Source organism: Nelusetta ayraudi, unplaced genomic scaffold (genome assembly GCF_046127955.1).
Source record: "Nelusetta ayraudi isolate G7.1 ecotype Tasmania unplaced genomic scaffold, CSIRO-AGI_Nayr_v1 ptg000002l, whole genome shotgun sequence".
NCBI lineage: Eukaryota > Metazoa > Chordata > Actinopteri > Tetraodontiformes > Monacanthidae > Nelusetta > Nelusetta ayraudi.
Window position 1 is genome coordinate 6,658,925 of NW_027466052.1, and position 21,814 is coordinate 6,680,738.

General features: G+C 43.6%; 1 protein-coding gene across 2 annotated transcripts in view; it reads right to left on the reverse strand.

Moving 5' to 3' along the window:
- The window catches only part of gpc6a (glypican 6a), a 113,944-nt gene that overhangs the window by 17,504 nt on the left and 74,626 nt on the right, over nucleotides 1-21,814 (reverse strand). The window contains exons 4-7 of one of the 2 annotated variants that reach the window (XM_076020377.1): nucleotides 20,377-20,542; nucleotides 8,579-8,709; nucleotides 4,517-4,660; nucleotides 2,132-2,161 (exon numbers count right to left, since the gene is read on the reverse strand). In XM_076020377.1, the coding sequence (XP_075876492.1) occupies nucleotides 2,132-2,161; nucleotides 4,517-4,660; nucleotides 8,579-8,709; nucleotides 20,377-20,542 (471 nt within the window). The remainder of the gene's footprint in view (nucleotides 1-2,131; nucleotides 2,162-4,516; nucleotides 4,661-8,578; nucleotides 8,710-20,376; nucleotides 20,543-21,814) is intronic. The other variant, XM_076020386.1, reaches the window with a different exon arrangement.

Genomic DNA, 21,814 nt, shown 5'->3' on the forward strand with positions numbered 1-21,814 from the left:
TGTTTGTTCACCCGGAGCGCCGACTTCCGAACAGCCTCAGAATATAAAGTGGGGGGGGAATTTCGCTCCATTGCCAAGTTGCAGACTGCCAGGATGAACGGAGAAGGAAACAGAAGTTTGTATGTAGTTTGCATGATGTAAATAGTGAACAGTGTCAAACTTTAATAAAAACTTTGCATCTTTGCCTTTAACCTCCATCAAAGGTTTCATCACTGCGTTTTATTTTGAAATCTACTGGATGCTGCAATAAAAAAAAAAAAAACAACAACAACAACAACAACTCTGGGCTGATTTAATACTCCGGAGACTCCATAAGAATATCAGAGAGGATTTCTATCGCGAGGAGAAGCTCCTTTGCTGCCGCCGATGACTCAGCACCACACACAGAGACAGACTTCAGTGTAAACACGGCGCGGCCGCAGCCATTAATATACATTATACACTCGTGAAAAGTAAATGAAGAGCCAGCGCGTGGGAGAGCGGTCCAGCAGTTTCAGTCAAATTAGAATTCACTGACATGGCAGAATACCGAGGGACAATCATAAATCAGCACATAGAGCACACACACACACACACACGCACACACACACACACACACACACACACACACACACACACACACACACACACACACACACACACACACACACACACACACACACACACACGCACACACACACACACACACAGTTTGCATTTGTAAATACCTTTGTTAACGTGTGTACATATATACGCTAAAAAGATGCATTAACTCAAAGCAGTAGCAAGAGTTGTTTTCATCCAGAGCGGATGAAAAGCTTCTTTTGCATCACTTTGGAAAAAATTAAGCAAAACGAAAATCCGACAGTTTCCATAATCCAACTGAATTTGCTTAAAAGCAAGAAAAGGAAGCGATTAAAAAAAATACAAATTGCAAGATTCAATAGGGGAAAAAAAGGGGGAAACAGTAAACAAACCCTGTGATGTTAACAGCCCTGGCTAGACAGACGCCGGGTCTGACTGACAGAAAAAAAACCTTCTGCTCGTGGTTTCCATGTCGGCAGCGACGCAACGCTTCAGCGTCTCCGCCAGAGCGAGATCATCGCAGACAGCTGCCGCCGCCGAGCCGGAACTTCTGACCTTTCCTTCACACACACACGCAGCCGTTTAAGTGGGAGATTCTTTGATTAGCTGCTGCTTTAGCAAAGCCGAAGCTAATTAAATGCAGATTGGTGCGTAAATTAAACCGACGACAGGCATAACTCCCGCCTTGTGTCTTCCACGATTTTGGATCTAATGAGTATTACAGCCGGCTACACTGCAGCGATGGCCGAGAAGCTGCTCCACGCCTTTGGCTGCAGCCGCGTTCAATAAATGAACGTGCCTGCAGCAGATAAAGTGGAGACGGTGGATATTTATGCATTTATGATTAGTTTTCAATTACTGCACCCACTCCTGCACCTGGAGATGTTTTTAATTGATCACAAGGCTGATGCTATGCTGTGGAGCTGAAGTGATAGATCCATGAATTTGTATTTATGTCTACTTGAAATGAGTAGAAATTTTTGGTAGCGTCCAAAATGTTTTCTGTGTTTTTTTTTCCAAGGCAAAAAAGAATTCTGCTGTTGGACATGTGCTTTCTGAATGTGCAGCTTTTACGTTTGGATAAAGTCTTTGGAATTTACATGCTAACATATCACATCACACTTGGTAGTCAGCGAAGTTAACCCACATAAGTTCTCACACTGTAAACCCCCTAGAGCCAAACCCCCCCCCCCCATAATACCCCAAATTTCAAAGGAGATAGATTCAAACTCACAACCCCACTTGCTCTTCGCTGTTTTCACTAAATCACCACATTGACAATATAATTAAAAAAAAAACAACAACATTTATTCAAAGATAGAACTTGCCAACAACTTCATCCATGGGAACTCAGGACGAAGTTCAGAGAAACTCAAACAAACAAGCAAACAAAATAAAAAAAACATGCAAATAACTTAATCATGGGAAATAAAGGGACATGCCACACTGAAAGGTATTGTGGAAGAACTTAGAAAGGTGCTAAAAATGAAAGCCCTGTGGGGCAGGTTTGCTGAAAGAGAAGCACAAGACAGATGAGGTGTTGGGAGAGGAGGGATGAAAGGCTTACACTGTGTTGCATTGTCCTCCACACAAGCCTCTGGGAGCAGCAGAGAAATGAAGGAGACGCAGATTTAATTGGACATCGGAGAGAAACAGAGAGAGAAAAAAGACAAAGGGAGAACAGTGGCACCAGAATGTCTAATAGCTGTTAGAGGGGGAAAAAAAGTTACACTGATAAGTGGAGTTGCTTCAATATTTCCATCCTGGAGCCTTGGAGATTGAGTTCTTCATGCCATCCATCCATCCATCCATCCATCCATCCATCCATCCATCCATCCATCCATCCAGCACATTTCATCTGTCCAAGCATCTTTGCATTGGCTTACAGTTAAAACTAGAATTGAATTTGAGATCCCCCTGATAACTTACAAAGCTCTTCACTCTCAGGCTCCTTCCTACATTGAAGAGCTTATTGATCCTTAATCATCCTCCGAGAGCCCTTGGCTCTGAGGGACTTTTGGTAACCTGCAAAGTTTCTACAGTAAGACCAGGGGTCAGTTTTAGTTTTTTGGCTTACTTTGGAACCATCTCCTGGCCTTGGTTCGGGGAGCAGACACAGTTAGTTTATTTAAGGCTGCACTTAAGACCTTCCATTTCTATAAAACTAAGAATCAACTCGCTGCCAGTTGGGCTGCTAGAGGCATAGCTTTGTCCCTCTGCAGGTGGAGCTTCCATTACTTTTCCTCTCTGCCTGTACTATCAATTATGTGCATGATACTGCCGCAGTCTCTGTGTGTCCCTGGCAGGACCGGTGACAACAGGAGCAGGAGAATGCAGTCCTGAAAGTCTCGGTGCCATTACTTCACCTTCGCCGCCAAGATCAGGACCCAGGACTTAATTTAACAACAGATCTTATGCATCATGGACTACAGGCAGATTTCCATCTGTTATTTCTTCCCTTCATTGAGGGAGTGATAATGGGGAGGTGGAACGTACGGCCAGTTCCGTCGGGGGAGGGCTAAGTCCGATCAGACAACCCACCCTGGTTCTGCCACCCTCTGATTGAATTCTTCCCCTTTCAATCATGGACTAATACTTTCTGTATGGCCAGCAGCAAAAACAATCCACTACATTTAAGTCTATTCAAATCTTATACTAATTTGAGGTAATATTGTATGTATGTCTTTCTAGTCTATCTATCTATCTATCTATCTATTTATCTATCCATCCATCCAACTGTCCATCCATCCATCCATCCATCCATCCATCCATCAATGTACACAGGGCAATCCCTCATCAGTTCCATTCGGTGCTATCCCATCTGGTCAATGCAAAGACCTTGATGCGCACATAAGCGGCTGCCTCGAGCAGCAGGTGGATTTAAAGTGATTCTACTGAAGCATTAAACATTTGATATTACTTTAATCTCGCTCAATGCGAATCATGCATCAGCCCATAAGGAGCCTCAGCCTGGTGTACATTTCTACAAACGAGCAGGTCTTTTCACAGATTAATTCTTTCTTCGGCAGGGAGACGTCCTGGGAGCGACTGCTTGAGTCAGTAAAACCTCTTCATATCTTTCTGAATGTTTTGTCAATAGTGCGCCTCTGAGGTGTTTTCCTATAATTATTTCTAATGAGAGACGCAGAACTTGAACAAATGTCAAAGGATGGACAGTAAAGATAAAAAAAAGACTATAAAAAAAAAAAATCAAGTTTTACTCGTTCGGTGTTGTTCTTGTATCGGCTATTCTGGAATATCTTGCACATTTTCTATTTTCCCCTCTAATTTAAACACTTTAATGAAAGTATCTTCTAATTAACAGATAAGGAGTAAATTGATGCTTGTGTTTATTGCATGTCTTGTCTTTCAGTGGGATAACAAATCGTTCCCAAGAAGATTGTGAGAACTTTTTTTGAGTGTTGTCGGATCTTATTCTCTCAGCTTCTCTGCATTCTCACATTGTACATGACACCTGACTTGTCACCTTATGGATTAGATGTATATCTTTTACATTGACAGTCTTGACACAGAACCTCCTACACTTTTTTTCACTTTTTTTTTTTTTTTTACACTTTTTTATAAAGAGCAGCAAGGTGGTGAATCTTTTAATAAACATCTGGCTAAATTCATTTTAGAAACTTAAGTTGGACTGTCATAATAAGAAAAGCAAACTTACTAGCCAAACAAACAATTGCAAACTAATCTCTGCAAATCATTCCTCCACTGACTAACAATTTCATAATATCTACCTTATTCATGGAGCGACTAGTGAGGAAATTATGAAAGGCAGCAGGTTCTCAATGTATATGGGATGCGCAGCTATTTTGTTTTCTGACAGATATTTAACCACCTCAGCCTCGACTGATTGGCCCCTGCTGAAAACCTGGATTTTTTTTGTGCTCTAGGAGAGAAAGGAAAAAAAGGCATAATCTTTCGTGTCTGCGCATACCAGTCTGTCCAGGCTCGTCCCAGCCGCTGTCGTTGGCCTTTCTTCGGGTGTGTATGGTTTGAAACGGGTATTAAACACATCCGCGATGCCTCGCACGGATCTGCCAATCCCTGACGGCTTCGGCTGGCCGCATCCTTGAAAAACCTTAAAGGTGCCACAGACAAAAAGAAGAGGAAACAATTAGCTGAAAATGAAAGGGGAGAGAGCGGAAGCACACCGGCAGGACACCTCTAAACGGCGCTCAGCATTCAGCAAACCTTTTGAGCAACCGCCGGGTTTAGAGGCATTAAGAAAATATTGATGTATTACTATGAGGTGTGTGGTTCTCATTTCAATGCCTAATCGTTAAGAACCAGCTAATCAGCAGTCTGGAGATGCATGTATTGTAAACTAAGCTGCACGGTTGCATGCAAGATGCACAACCGTTTCTCTGTTTCTACGTCGGTGCTGCCCGCATGAAAGTGCTCAAATTTTCCATTGAAAAGCCTCAGTGAATTTCCTCACAGCTGACAAAGTTAAGTTAGGTGTTATTGAAGGAAAAAAACATGAAAGTGCTGCACTGAAACCAGCACTGTCCGTCTACACAAACCATCAATTATTTCCACGGGGTGGTTGAGAAAAACAAAAGATAGATTATAAACTCCTCCCTGGCTAAAATGATATTATTATTTTTTTTTTTTTAACATTTAAGATTTTACTGTAGAATGAAGAGAAATATGCCTGCAAGACTGCAACCAGTACATATACTCCAAAAAAAAAGAGAAAAGGTCCAACAAATGATCTCATACCAAAGCACAAGCTGCTTTTATTTTCCATTTTGGCGATGCAAAGCGACCGCGTGACCTGCCGGTCTCAGGGCGACACCCTAGACCACTGAGCCGCTCAGTAAAATGAGACAACGGGCTTTCAGGTTTGAACTCTGAAGTTTAGATCAGCTGCTGGCAAAAAATTCACAAGCAAGACCCGCGATGACTTAAACCCTCCATCAATCTCTGCATACTCTCTTGAAGGTTCATTGAGTGCAGATTATTTTTTATGGGGTCTCTGCGTTTCCTTTGTTTTTTTTTTTTTCTTTCAGAGTGTACAACACGGCGGCGAACAACGCAGCTCATCAGCATTCCCCTGCGGGGCCGCCTGCACGGCCCTGGCTCTGCGTGTGATGGAGCACCCTAATGTGCAGTGCGGCTGTCAAGACAAGAGGTCGTCTTCTTTCCAATATTTATCAATTCCTCAGCCGTAGCAGCGGCGCATCGCAGTTTCAACAGGTGCACGCGCAAGAGGCGACATTGAAAAAAAAAAAAAAAAGAGCCCACACCTTCTGGATGTATGTGGCATCTAATTCACACTGACCTTTGACTGTGACACAGGCTCGGAGGCGGCGTCACAGGAAACACCAGTGGTTTCTTAAACAGGAAGTTCTAACTATTTGCTCGCCTTTTCATGGGGAAGGCAGAGAATCAGCGATCACCCTGGACAGGCCGCTTGGATTTGCAAACCCATCCCTCCACTCATCACATCTGATGGAACTCTGAACAGCGAAGTTCAATCTCTTGCGTATTACACCGTTGCATAAAACGGTGACCTTCAGGAAAAAAAACAATCTTTTTTTATTTTTTCCAATTTCATTTCAAATGATTTTTTATTTCATTTCCTGCGTCCCACAAGTGTTTATTAAACTCATGCATGTGATTATTTTTTTTATTTTATTCCTTTTTAATTTGTGATGAAAACGTCAAGGCCCGACCTGCAAGAGAGATGATGTCTCACTCACTCAGCGTGGCAGCAGTGCACACAGACATGAGTTGCTATTGGTTACCAGCCTTTTCAAATTACCTTCACCGAACACACTCATCTGTTTAGCTAAAATCCATGAAAAGGAATTTAATGGAACGTTCCTCATGACACCACTTGCGATTCCAGCGTCCATCCTGGGAGCCACAGGGGTCTGCTGGGGGTTCTGCTGGAGCCTCTCCCAGCCGTCATAGGCCAAAGGCAGGGTGACACCGTGGACAAGTCGCCAGTTCATCGCAGGGCAACATAGAGACAAACAACCATTCGCACTCACATACACACCTGCGGACAACCCTTCCAGCTAGTAATGCGTTATTAAGCAAGCCGGCAGTCAGAAAACATGACAAATATGTGTTTCAATGTGTCATATCAAAATCCTTCCTCTCCTAATCTGTTTTAATCTGTTGTACTTTTTTGATTCTCCAGGTTTCTGATTATTTCGTTTTTTTTCTTTTTAAACCAGCCCAAGGCATTGAACTGTCCTCAAGGACGTTTTGGCTCAGTTCAAAGCCGCTGTCTCGCAACACCGTCATTCAAGGTTTCTTTCTTATCTTCATTGTCTTCTTTGTTGGCTTGTAAGTATTTGTAGTGAGATAACTGGCAGTATTGCGTGCAAGAGCAGAGCCAGGCAGAGGACGAGGGCGGCTTGGAGAGACATTCATCACTCGCTGCATGCTGAGAGCCGTCTCCTGTCTTTGAGAAGGAGGTAAACCTTCCTGAGACGAGCGAGAGAAAGAAGATCGCTTCTACCTTCAGCTGGTGGGTTATTAAACAGGCATCATGCGATGAAATAATTTTATATTGTACTTTTTAAAATATTCATTGTCATCATTTACTGATTGGCGTGTATCTGCTGCTACACTGTATCCGTCTCTCCATCCATCCATCCATCCATCCATCGCTACCACGCTGCCTTTAAGGCTTTCAATCGCAGCAATCACGCGTAATGACTTTGTTGATGTGTTTTTCCCCATTTCCACATTGTTAAGGTTAATCCTCGGCCTCCCGCGTGCTCGGCCATTACGTGTAGTTTCCTCGAGGCCGCTGAATTGCTCTCCTGGCGAGCAAGGCAGCCTCCTCCACGCTTCCCGCTATTGTGCCCTGCTGCCACGTACGCCTGGCGGCAAGACATGACAATGCAATAAAAATGCCAAAAGGTCTGCGTTCAACGTGATGGTTTTAACAATGTTGGAGGTGGTGGTGGGGGGGTTGCAAAACAAAAATGCCTAGATGTGACAGACACGCCAGTGAAGGGAACGTTGCCGTTGAATCCTGCTGGCTGCTCTTGACGCTAATGGAGCGAAAGAGCTTCGGCGAGAAAAGTTCTCGTTCAGAGCTCCGTTCAAAGGCGTCTGTTTGACCGAGGGCCTGATTTACTGTTGGGTGGACGTGGCGTCACGTGCAAAAGCCCGTGCAGAAGCCGGTTTCCTAACCTGGCACACAGAAAGTTGCGAAAAAGAACACTCATCTGTGCAATGAACAAGGTGATGATGCCGAAAGAAAAATGCAATATGCAATGTGTCCCTTTGGAGAAAGCCTCAAACTAATCCTGGCTACTGTTCATCCGTCTTTATTTAGCGGATCTAACAGGCAGCTGCTAATTGCTACTGGTTTTCACAGTCATTTTTTGTTGGCCTCTTTGAGGTTTGTGTTTCTCTTTGATGTACTACTCCTTTTCAAAGTTTCTGCACCACTGTGTTTTTCATCTCCTCTCCTTGCTTCCCTTGTCGTTTGGCAGGAGTCTCACCTCTTCTTGTTGTTTCCCCATCAGCCAGCTGACCATCTTAGCTGATCAGAATGAGTGAGCTGCTATGCAACACGTGCTTCTTTCAGTCCAGCAAGTGGGGTTATTACCCAGCGGTACCAGGTGCTCGCATAACTGTTTTCATTGTTTCATTTTTAAAAAGCAATTCATTCATTTTTAAAAAGCAATTCATTCATTTTTAAAAGCAATTTCAAAACATGCAAATAAAAACTTGACAGTGCAACACATTCATCTAGTTTGCTTTTTGAATCACTTTTTAACAGTCTAACAGGCAGTTTTCTCCACTTGAAATCTTTCAAGTGACGTTCCATCGAGAACTTTGCATTTTCCAATGACCTCACTGGTACGGAAGGCACACAATGCTGGAGTTTATTGTCAGTTTTTCTCCTTCTAAATGTGTGTCACTGTCAAGAAGTTCAAAGTCACCAAGCCATGCTGTTTCTACTGGCAGGGCCTCATATATATTATCATTCACGTCTGGTCACAGGACGACGTTCTGGCATTACCTTGGCCGACACTTGCATGCTGTTCTCCTGCATGGCCATGATCGCCTCGGAGATCTTGATGTCCACCGGCTCGATGACCGCCTCGATGTTGAAGGGTCCCTGCAGCCTGTCGGCCACCAGAAGCATGGCGTCTGTCACAACAAAGAGGACCACGTGTCAGCTCAGAGAGATGAAACACACATGTGAGCCGGCGCGTCTTTGAGGATACAACAAAACTCTCTGCGGCGCCTGCGAGTGGCTACCGACGTGGGTCCTGTCCAAGAGCACAAAGCACGGCGCTTTCCTCCAAGTACGCTGACAGCCGGTAATTACAAAGAGAGAGAGCAAGAGAAACAAACCTGGCAGGGCCTTTATCTGAGCCGCACAAACAGAAGTCACACAGTGAACGGGACGCACAAAAGATCTGTTGTTTGGAAAAAAGGATGTGGGACAACAAACAGAAATTAAATCTCGACGCGCCAAGCTCACAAATGGCTTGCGCATTAAATCTGTAGCCGATTTTGCCAACATGTTTATGACTCAAGTTAAGCGCAGACAAGAGCACTGATTTATTCATCTAATTGCATTAGACTTTCTAATTTGTTCGTGCAAGAAGGAACTCCGTGAAATTATGTCAATGTGTGTCATTTTTTTTCCTCTTCTTTCCATAAACTGCCCATTTTAGATGATGCAAATTTCTTATTTTCAAAATCGTTACAAACTGCATCCAGGATCAAACCACTTGTGCTCACTTACAGGCTACATGAATAAAAACAACAGAGTGGCAGCAGACATGGAGTCTCCATGACCTCAGTGCTGTGAAGGCGGCTCAGCAGCCGATCGATGGGGGGGAAAAGAGATTACACAGCACACTGCCACAATTTATTTTCATTAAAACAATGTGGTATTAATATGATCATCCAGAGCGAAGCTCCTATCGATTCCGTGCGGCTGGGGGATGTCAGTGGCAAAAAAAATAATGCGTTTGATATTTTCATTAAACTCCATGTTGTCTCTGGGAGACATAACAGGGAGTTATTAAGAGATCACAAAGTCGTGTTTGGAGGGGGCCAACCGCTGAGGGCAGAGAGCAGCGACACTGAGGAGAGTCCCGTCCCTACGCGCTGACATTTTGCAGGGACGCAGACCAATCGCGAGCAGCTCGCAGTATTTAACCCTGCGGGAAGCCGGGCTGAGAAAGGGCAGCAGGAACAGTCGCGGCTCCCCCCGGAGTGACGGCCAATAGCAGCAGGAGTCATTAGATCATAAGTGATCGCCACCGCACCATTCAGAGTGATCATGAGGCTCAGACGTTCTGGGCTCGGGGGCGAACTTGGTAATCACACAGCCTGCTGTCTCGCCCGCGACAAACACATCTTCCATGCGGCTGCCTTTCAGTAGGGCTTCAAATCAAAGACACCAGGCCACCGAGCAGTCGGAGCAAAAAACACAAAAGAAAGAAGAAAGATAACGGTGCATTTTAAGTGGTCAAAAAGCAAAGCAATTGATTTGAATATATGTGGTGAGTTTTTTGTTTTTTTTTCTCTGAAAACTTCAGTTTCGGTTTCAATTTGGTCTCAACTGCTCATCGTACTGGAGGACGCGTGCGATTCGAATGAATCAATCTCCACTTTTTCACATTAGACTGAAAAATTTTCCGTCACCTGCAGAAATGACAAATACTCCAGGATTCATATCTGCACAGACGACGTCAGGCTTTGCGTGGGATGCTGTCAGGAAAAATAAATAATTCCTTTATTCTAACACCTCGTGGGAAAGAGCAGACGATGATTTCTGCGTTCCTTTCAATTCCAAACTCTTATTAGTAAAGCTGCAAAACAAAGAGAACTGTGGGGCTTTTGGATCAAACCCGCTATTTTCCCGAGCAGTTTAAACATTCTCTGACAAAACTTTTATTCAGTATTAGGAATTATAAGAGAAAAAAAAAAAAAAACCTTCAGAGAGCCTTTAGAGTTGACAGAGGGTGTGTAAGAGGTAATTCAAGTATTGCTGCCACAATTACTGTTTTAAGAAAAAGGAAAAAAGTCTGGCAGGAAAGCTCGGTCCAGCCAGCTTGTGCAGAATGAGTCGAGTCTCCTTCCCTCAGGCTGCCTGTCATGAGACCTGAGGAACATAAAGTCTCGCTCCACTCCGAGGCTGCTGACAGGCCCAGTATTAAGCTCCAGCACTGGACTGAGGGGAGTCATTTGGAGGACGAGTGAGTGCAGAGGACAAGAGGGGCAAATTAAAGGCACGACGATTAATCATGACGCCACGCCACCAGGCTGCCAATAAATATATCAGCAGGCTGCAAAAGCAATCAGTCATCTGCAAACGTTATCTTGCTCTTGCTTGCTAACTGTTTTTGTTTTAACGCTATTGCAAATGAGTAACCCGAACTCGAACCCGATGAACAGATTGACAAATACAAAATACAGCAAAACACAGAAGATCCATTCCATTTATCTTCTGCACAGGCCTCCACGCACTCAGGGGTGCGATGACAGCCTGTCCCAGCTGTCATTGGGGGAAGGCAGGGTTACACCCCGGACAAGTCGGCAGTTTATCACAGGGCCACATAGACCCGTCAACCTGCCGTTCACACTCACTCCGACGGCCAATTTGGCCCAGTTCCGCTCACATGCATGTTTTTGGATTGTGGGAGGAAGGTGGAGAACCCGGAGGGAACGCACGCAGACACTGAGACATTGTGCAGAGTCCACACAGAAAGGCCCCAGGAAAGGTATCGAACCTGCAGCTTCTTGCTATGAGGTGACCGTGCCAACACAGAAGATACTCAAAAAACTGGAAGAACAAGGGTTCCCTTTTCAGAATTTTTTGAGTTTACAGGATATTACGTATAATATTATGGTAAGTGTGAATAAGTTAACTTGAAAAAAAAAAGAAAAAAGGATACAAATGTAGTTTGTGCATACCCGTTGAGTGATGTGGTGTGAATAAATGAGGCTATGTGAAGTGTTGTTATGTCATAGGGTGGTGATATACATGGCCACAGGGAGCAAACAGCAGCAGAATGGAGAGAGGATTCCAGGAATTACTGCCAACTGGTGCGTCGCTTGTCATTATTTTCTCAATATTTTCTCGTCAGCTGCAGGATTTTCCAATGGGAACGCTCTCTTTATTGCTCATTGCACTTGAATGTTGTCTTCATCAGAGTTTCATTCAAGAAACTCATTTCCATCCAACATTTCGCCCGCTATCAGTTGCCAAAAAAGTAATATAACTGTAATTTTTCAAATGCAATATTCTTTGAGAAATTATTTTCTATTTGAATTTTAATTGAACGACACTATAAGCTGCTCAAAACACAGCTGTTGGGGAAAAAAAAGCATCAAAATGGCAGTCAATTCTATCATCCATTTTTATGTTCCTGCTTTAATTTCAATGCTTTGACACATAGCTGCTCGCGCACACACACACACAGATGCTGTTCTGTCCAGACACTCCCACTGAGTGACCGGTGCCACCGTCAGACTCCTTCCCTTCCTGTTTGCGCTGTCGCTGCTGTCTGTACCTCTGGAAAACACTCCACTTTAGTTTACACTGGCCGTCTTGAACTGGATGTGACGCTCGTGCAGATTTCTATCAGACGCTGGCCAGAGGTCAGCGCACAGGAGCCGGCCAGCTCCTGCTGCCTGCGTTAGCATAGGGCTGCTCTAATATTGTGGCAAAACAAAACAAAACAAAACAAACAAAATCACTGGCGATAAACCGGGACTGTAAAGTCGAGGGCCACACGTTCCGGAAAGGAATTCAAAAGCTGAAACCCCCACAGCGGACTTTTTGACAACCTTATTTTTCATACAACTCGATGAATATTTGATGCTCGGTGAGCACGAGTCCGTCTTGTGAATTGCTGTGGGGAAGGCTTACTCCAGTCGCCCATATAGAATCTGACATAGTGACACATGCAGAAGTGCCTTTCACGCTCAGTCGTCTGATGATGATTAACATGTCGGACAAAAAAAAAAAAAAAAGAATGAATAAAAAAAGAAATAAAGAGCAAGATGTAAAACCAACAGTGACATGAGGGATATGGCTCTTCTAGTTCTAAAATGTTCTGACTCCTTAAACAAAAAGATCATTATTCATATTTTATCTCCGCAAGATTCATTTCTCTTAAAAGCAAAAAGTGGCCGTTGACCAAGCAGGCTTCCAACTTGGCAACCAGAAACACGATTGGTCCCCGTTTTTCCTTTTCTTACATAGACAAACAAAGCTTTGGTTCAATTACATTTGTTTATACGGTTATTGAATTTGTTCAGCATTTTTCTTTCCAGGTGTTGTTCACCAGCTGTTTCCCAGGTGGTTGAAACTGCAACCAATAAAAGAGCCAGAAATCACTTTTTATGTAGTTATGAAAAATAAATACTTTTCATAATAACAGTTCTCTTTCATTTTTCACAAATGGAGAATAAATTACTGTTTTTTTTAGTGCAAAGCTGAAACAAGTTGCTAATCAGTTTTTTGGTTGTTTTTTTTAAGGCTGCAATGCAATAAGAAGTGGTGCTTTTCTGTTTAAGCCGAATCGCTCAGTGCGAGTGTCCACTTGCGTCGAGTCTGCTTTCATTGAGGAGCGCCGTATTTACAGTCTGTTTCAGCTCTGGATGATCAACAAACACTCCAGACATAATCACCTACTTTTGGCATTAGCTGCTCATTAACTTTCACACACCTTAGAACAAAGTGCAGGCAAACTCTGGCATAATGACGTTAGACTATATATCTGGATTTTCCTTCCCTTTACCTCTTTTCCTTCTTTGTGTCTTTTCCAACCTCGTGGCTTTGACATCACTGCGCTAACGACAACACACAAGGTTTATAGTTTAATAACTTTTTCTCACCCCCCCCACCCCCCCGTACCTCCATCCAACATGTTCTAACAAATAAACAATCAGTTTGTGCAACCGCTCATCCATCTCATTAATGCTACACTGGGATGAAACAAAATGCGCTCCTGGCTGATTTTCTTGTTTTTGTTTCTCTTTTTTTCTTTTCTTATTGCTGGGGGCTGCATGCTGCAGTTATTTTCTCATGAAAAACTCTTGTGTTCCCCTGCCCAGAGGGATTTGGAAACAGTCCAGCAGTTTCCCCACAGAGTCATTTTTTGAAGCATATGGAAATTAATGTGTGGCAAATGAAAATTTCAATAGTGAACAGACAAAAATGAAAGTAGTGTAAGTGTAAGTTAATCACTATTATCATCATCATTAGTTTTTATCATTATGATTTTCAATGTCAATGTTTTTTTTTTTTGTTTGTTTTTTTTTTAAACAAAGTTTTATTAAAAAAGACCGGTTGATTTTCTATTATTTCAGCCTTGTGTTTGATATCTAAATTTGGGACAAACTTGAGACACTTTATAAGAGTTCATTTTGTACATCTGTCGTGGAATGTTTGAAAAAATCAACTACACAATCACACACACAAGAAATACAGTCAATGGTTAAACTTCAACTTAAAACTCCGGGGGGGGGGAGTCGTTTGGGTGACTCGGCGAACTCGTCACCAAGCGCACATTCAGAGTTTCACACAAACAATTACGTGCCTGCATCTTCAATCTGGTGCGTCACTGCATCAGTGGGCACGCTGAGGGGCCGCACCGGGAAAACCAACACCAGCTTTGTTCAGCGCGGCAACCTGTCACCTAAATGCAGCACTAACACTCTCTGATGTCTTCTCCGTTGCTGCTGTCACTTCTCCTCCCTCTCTCCTTTCATTTCTGTCTATCGCAGGCAACACTTGCCATTCTCGCACCTGCGGAGAATGCATTAAGTGGCTTCCTGGGGATGACAGCGTCTCAAAGCAGTGCCAGCAATTAAACTAGCATCTCGTCACAGCGGGAGTCGTAATAATAATAATAATAATAATAGTAATAAAAAAAATGCACATCCAGCAAACTGAAATGGATGATGTTTTTTGTCAAATGGGACTTTTAGCAACGAGCTTCGTCTCGCTCGGAGAAAAACCAGGTGTAGCTGCAAGAAAAAAAAAGTTCTTACATTGGTGGAAAAGATTAAACAACTGCCATAAAAATGAGTGTTAATGAGGGCAACGGAAACAGAAGAAGTAAACAAACAGTGCGGCGTCAGAAATCTTTTCATCCCACTTGGGAGAAGAGCAAAAAGAAAGCGATAAGGTGGCAGTGGGAAATTAAAAGTACAGAAAGTTTGCGCCCAAAAACAAACAGCCAGAAGCTGGTAAACAACAACACAGGAGCGCCGTCTATGGTGCAACTTCTGAGTGAGAAAATCCACCCACTGCTTATTGCAGACCAAGGGGCAACTTCAAATATTCGCACAGCGGCAGTGGATGAGATGCGCACAAATACACACTGTCTTTTACTATCTTGTCCAATCCTTTGGAAAATAAAATAGGGTTAATATTGACTTTGAATAGAGTTTGGAGAAAAATCCACTAACAACTCTTTGTTTTTACCCCCTCAAAAGACAGATAAAAACTGGGACCTTTAATTTGATTTTTTGGCTAAAGGTGTCAGAAAAATTGCACACACACACATTATATGTAACAATTAGTTGTTCAGTCGTTACTTGAAAGAATGGGGGAGGGGGGGGGGGGTCGAGACTTGAAACTTTTTTTCCTAAATCAAGACGCCCTCCTCGGTTGAGCCACTAAGCAGAGCGTTCCCCCTTATTCCCACAAAACTCGTCCCCTTAAAGAGATGCCAGAGCCTGTTTTCTATTATTTCCCCGGTCGTAGCTGCAGGTGGCGAATCAATTGCATCAGAGCGGCTCGCACTTGCCAATGTATCCGTCTGCCTTTGGGGAGTCCCTGGCTTGAAGCTCAGCCTTTAACTTGATAACAGCGCGAGGAAATATGTCTCGGAAAAAAACCAAAAAACCAAATACTCCTTTGGCAGTGGGCTGTGTCCTCACTTGAGCTCATTTAACGTCTAAAATACATTTTCTGTTACAAGCTCATCTCTTTTTGTTACCACTCTGTCCAACTTCCTTGCAGCTGCAAAATATTAGTTTTTTTTTTTTTTTTTATTGCCTCACTGTGTATTATTGTATTATGCAGCCTTTAAAATATGTCGGTGCAATATGTATGTCTTTTGTGGACATCCGCTAAGAACATGTGTTGAGGCAACAAGAAATATGAGATTAAGAAAAAAACCTGTTACAAGCCAATGCATCACAGCATTATATCAAAAAAAGGAACGTGAGAGTGTTGCTGTTATTGCCTTTCCACGCACGCACGCACGCACGCACGCACGCACACACACACACACACACACACACACACACACACACACACACACACACACACACACACACACACACACACACACACACACACACACAAAGGAGTGTTTTGCAGGTTGCTCTGACGCCAGTAGCAGCAACAAAGAGAAGCTTTATGGCTCCAGATGATGCTGAGGATACAGATATGGACGAGTTAGTCATCCAGCTCCGGGCTCGCTGACAGGCTGCGGAGCCACTAGCTAGCTTGTTTATTCCCGTCATGTGTTTTTCACCGAGACCCCACCGCTTGGCAGCCAATAGGCTTGTGTGTCACGTACAAGCCAGCTTAACAACGGGCGCCGATACGCCTTCCCCTGGAGGAGAGGATGAGGACGCTCTGCTGCGACGTTTACCTTAAAGTAAAATATGGGAAGAAATGATTGCAAAACACCTTGCAATCTCCGAACGCTTTGACTCTCGCTATTAAAAATAAATAAATAAAAAAAATAAAAGTCACATCAGAGCGTTTGGTTTTTGACAAGGACGATTCAATCGGTGGACACCCACCCACGTGGCTCAGCTGGCCGTTCAGCCAAAAAGAGACGAGACAAAAAAGCATTTGGCAAGACTGACTTTGAAATTCCAGCAGTAGTTTTGACCACGAATGCAACACTAAATAACATATCAAAACCAGGGTACAACTCAGTTAAAAATCCGGAATTTTGCTTTGATTTCATTTCAAAAGGAGGATTTTAAACTGGAAAGTAGCATCACTGCCACCTCATGTTCTGTTAACTCAGGGTAAAGGTAATAAAGTTTTTAACATGTTTTTTGATATTTGGTGTCACAGAATTTTCAAATGGAAAACAGATGATCACTATTGCTGTGAACATTTTGTTTTAAGGACTTGGGTTAGACAAGGCAAAAGGTTCATTCTAATATTTTAAAAGTATCTTGTAAAAGTTCTATTTGATTAAAGCTCTTGAATTGCAGTTTTTATGAACTTGTTGACAAGGCTGGAAAAAAAATCATCAACATCACTTGTTATTTCATCATATTCATTTGTGTTCGTCCTCATTTTGAAATGTGTCATTACCACCTGCTTTATTGTCCACTAGATGTTTGGCCCATGTTGATTCATTGCTTTTAAAATCTCACCCGCCTGAATTTGTAACTGAATGGCCCTGGTTGAGAATTGGCTGTCAAAAGACTTATATGGGAATTGGCAAAAACAGAATAATGAAAACTAGTATTTTTGCTAGTATTATTTAAAATTTAAAATCTTCTTTTCTTCCATCAACTTCATGACTGCAGCATCATTAAAGTCCACCATCGGCTTTTTAATCATTGCCTATCTGAAATGACATTGATCTCGTTCCAAGTCTGAAGCCTAACGTTTGAATATGGTGAGCAACACATCCGCTCTCCTTCCGCCCACCCCTGGGAAGTATTTTAACAAGGTGCTGACAAGAAAAAATGATCATGATGTGTATGTCATGAAGCAGAGCTCGCTGAATCGGTCACGATGGCAGCTGACTGATAGTGTGGCATCCTACACCGGCCTAAACATGAATTCCTTCCACGCACACGCGCGCGCACGCACCCACTGAACTCACAACACTCGTCTGAGCAGGTAAATCCTTCCTCAGCTTCACGCTCAGCTCAGTAACACCTGCAATCTGTTGGCTGCGTGGGGCTTGTGGTCGTTACAGTAACCTTTACGAAACCGTCACCTGATGGATGTTGTTTTCTAATGCTGGGCAGCGGCGTAGACAGAAATAGTACTTTGGATGGACCATGACAAATATGGATAGGACAGCTTTTCCCAGAAAAAGCAAACAAAAAGAAGCTAAAACTGAAGTTGAATAAAGATAAAACTCAGACAAACTGAGGAAAGCATCACTTAAACACAACAGCAGAACACTGCCTGTATAATTTGTGGCAGGGCACAACATACTGCAGCAGCAGAAGCAGTTTAAATTAAGTGTGTTAACTAACTGAAAACAAAATATAATATGCATTTCATACATTTTAAGGCTGTCATAAAGCTTGTTGTCAACTAAATGTATTATAAATTTAATGTTCTTGATGTTGTATTTTTTAAGAGTCTACTAAAATACTGCTTTATTCAAACTTTCAGAACAAATACGTTAATGTTTACTCCACATATTTGTCAAATATCATCAACTGTGAGAAAACATTTTCTTAACAAACAACAAAAAAAAAAAAGTGCAAGGCCATCATTCACAATGACGCTGACTTATAGAATGCCATAACTTTCAAAACTAAGTTTAAAGCTTGCAAATGGAAAGGCAATTAAATCAGACACAAAGAGGTATCCAGTGATGGCCGGTCTAATCCAACTGAGAGTGACAGACAGCATCTACAGGCTTGATGGCGAGGCAGCGATTCAAACATCCTTCATGGCCGGAACATTGCAAAGGCGGCTCCATGCCTGTGGAGAAATATGATCTTCTGACGTTGTTTGACGAAAAGACTGTCGAGAAGTGATATTTGAAGGTGAGCTAGTCAAAATGTCAAGATATAGATATATAACGATATAGATTCTGAGAGCACTGTCGCGTTTATTCCTCCCACTGTGGAGACGTGGACGATCTCGCTGCTGCACATTCAAGGCAAGTCCGACATCCACGAGTGCAGCTTGCATAATGCTGGAGGAATGTGAGGAAGTTTCTCACAACTTTCCCCGCAGAGTCTGCAGTCACGTCAGTGAGGTATTACATCATCTGCATACAATCCTATGTCGCAGTAAAGTTGGATTAGGTTAGTGGAAATATAGTGTGGAGGTATATGATGAAAAAAACTGGACCTCAAACTGAGCCTTGAGGTACAAGTGGCCATATTTGTTAAAAAAAAAAAAAAATAAAAAGATAATCATGAAACTGAGAAGCATCGTGCTGCGAGGTTCAGTCAAAGGGCTCCTCTCTGTGTCCACCAGTCATTAGAATCAATACTCCTGAATGAACAAAGTCCAGTGGTAAATGTCATAAAGGGGCTTCTTGAAAAACTGACGGCTGCGTCTCTAATCCAACCCCCCCCCCAAACCAATCAATTCTCAGCTGTGACAGTGACAGACTGTGAATGGGCCCGATCCATACATTTCCATAATGCAGAGATGTGCTCCAGTGGTGAGAACTGACCTGTGATACATTAAGAAGTTGCCTTTGAAAGGCAAATCAATACTGGTGAGCTGTGCAGTAAGCAAATCGAAGTTCTTTAGCGACAGAAAATGAACGTGATATGTCAGGGAGGAGGCGACACGACGGTGTAGCAAGCAGTCGGTGCCGTCGCCTGGCGGCCAGGAGGTCGCGGGTTAGATGCCCGGGCCAGGGCCCCGCGGGGAGTTTGCATGTTCTCCCTGTGTCTGCGTGTCTCGGCTTCCTCATACAGTGCAACAAACAAGCACGTGAGGCGAACTGGGGGATGCTGATCTCGCCGTAGGAGTGAGTGCGAGAGTTTGTTGGTCTTTCTATGTGGCCTTGTGATAAACTGCCAACGTGTCCGGGGTGTAACTCCGCCATCGCCTGAAGACGGCTGGGGATAGGTTCCAGCCGACCACACAGACCACAGGAAATGGATGGATGGATCTGGGAGGGTCGAACAGTGTGGCTCTCATGGGAAAACCAAACATTTCTAAATACTTGCAATCACTTAGCACTTTCTGAAAAAATAAAAAATACACTTAGAAAAACAGAGATTAATCTCTCTGGTGCAGCTGCAAGCAGCAGTTTTTTTTTTCCCTTTACTGTCGAGCTTGGCGTCCCTCAGTGGTTACATCTGTTTTTTCACAAACACATTGGAATTTTAACACATGTCCTAAAAGCTGTGAGACATCTCCTTCGGTGCACGGGGTGGCGGCCGTGTCGACTGGAGACTCGAGACACGCCATCGGAGAGACCATGTGATGCGCTTCAACCGACGAGCCCTCAGAGCGACCTGTCGCACAACAGGCAGGAAGCACGGCTCGCCCCACTGTCTTCAGGACGGAAAGGTTGCCCTATTTCATTTAATAAAAATCAAACGGCAGGACGGGATCGAGGTGCGCTACAAATAAAGCACTGACCACTAAAAGATCAAGAGGAAAGACTCTGAGTCTGCGCCTCTCTCTGGTGTCTATTCAAAAGGAGAGCTGGCAGCAGCCAGCGGCTTGCAACCAAAGCAAAGTGCTATATTACTCCGTACGCTCAGCTGGAAACACTATAGAAAATGTGTTTGCCAAAGATCTGCTCTCCTTTATCAATTCCAAACAGCAGGGACCCGCGCTTAAAGCACCATGCCAGGGTTCCCGCAATGGCAAACAACATTTCAGCAAGCGAGACGGGGCAAAAATGGAAGCTCAAACAAGATTTCAGTTTTGTTGCCGCAAATCCTTTAAAGAGGCTAAATCGAACGTCGGCCATCCCTCCGTCTTCCCACCGGGACTATTCACAGGCCCCACACCTCGGAAAATAACGTGCCGACTGACTGTGCAGACAGAAATAGTCAAGTGTGACAGCAAGACAGACAGGGGAATAGCAAAAAAGAAGCAGAGAGTGTCTTGATTTGAATCAGTTTTTTTTTTTTTTCTCTTACCAATGAAGTGGTTCCATTCAGTATCTAGGTCAGCCTGGTTCGCCAGACAGCCCCTCATCACATTGTGACAGTAGTTCTGACAGGGCTTCAGTCCGGGCATGCTGCGGCAGTAGGAGCAGTACAGCATCTTGGTCAGGGCTCTGACACACGCGGGAGCCACGTTCACCTGCGAAGCAAACAGAAGAGTCTGTTTTTTTTTGTTGTTTTTTTTCCAGTCGAGTTGAAACATCTCGAGAGGCTCCTTTGACCTTCGGCAGTTGTGGTTAAACAGAAGAAAAAAAAAGTGTGCAAGGTTAACGTTTTCTATCCCCCTAAATCCAAACAAAAAGGAATCATGACTTGTTCACAGACATCTCTGCACAACACAGTGTGCGTGTGTGTGTGTGTGTGTGTGTGTGTGTGTGTGTGTGTGTGTGTGTGTGTGTGTGTGCGTCACAAGGAAGGAATTTCAACTCCCAGCGTGGATCCCCAGGAGAGGGGAACTTTTTGACAAACATCCAAAAATTGCATCACACATTCTGAGGCTTCATTCAAAAATAAAGATAAAAACAACAACAGCAATAATAATAATGATAAAAATAATAACAATAATAATAACAATATCAAGAAGAAGAAGAATAAAGGATTCTAGCGAATGAAAGGGGCGTTCTTGGGAATGTTTTACAAATCTGTCCGTCTCCATTGCTGGTGAAGGCAGCGCGTGCGTGCCGTGGGGCCACGTCACTGAACCGGCATGAGCGAAAGCGACAGGATTCTCACATCTGCTTCTCCTCAGAGGTGAGGATGCAGAAGCAGGAGTACATCTGATAATTGGCCTGTCAGCCCCTGTGCTCATGCTCCACTTTAGATTGTGTGCAGCAGGGGTGGTGTGTGTGTGTGCGTGTGTGTGTGTGTGTGTGTGCGTGTGTGTGTGTGTGTGTGTGTGTGGCCAGCGGAGCAGCCATGCCACTGAAAGACCATTTGTCATACGCCGTCGTCGTCGTGCGTCTGACGGAGCTGCTGGAAAAGGCCTTTCCGCAGCCGTCATCGCGCTCATTCGCTTGAGCAAATATACAATTAATTTGCACATTCTTAAAAAGGTCAAACCGTGTCAGTTGTGTTTGCAACTGCTGGAGCCTGACAACACGCAGTGCAGACATACACTTACAAACATTCTGAAGCCACAAACCAGATGTAGAATTGAGCTCAAGAGTGGAGTTTGTATTCTCTGATTTTAGCATCGTTCTTATTCCTCAGTGGTACTGTTGTGTGTACTCACTCTGGACTGTCTGCCACTCTGACAACCTCTATCTCTATCACTCTGGTTAATTTGTATTTCCTTTTCACCCCAACTGGTCAAAGCAGGAGGTCTTCTGGAGTCTGGATCTGCTCTAGGTTTCTTCCAAAAGGGGAGTTTTTCCTGGCTACTAGAAAGCTAACGTTTGCTAATACTAACTTA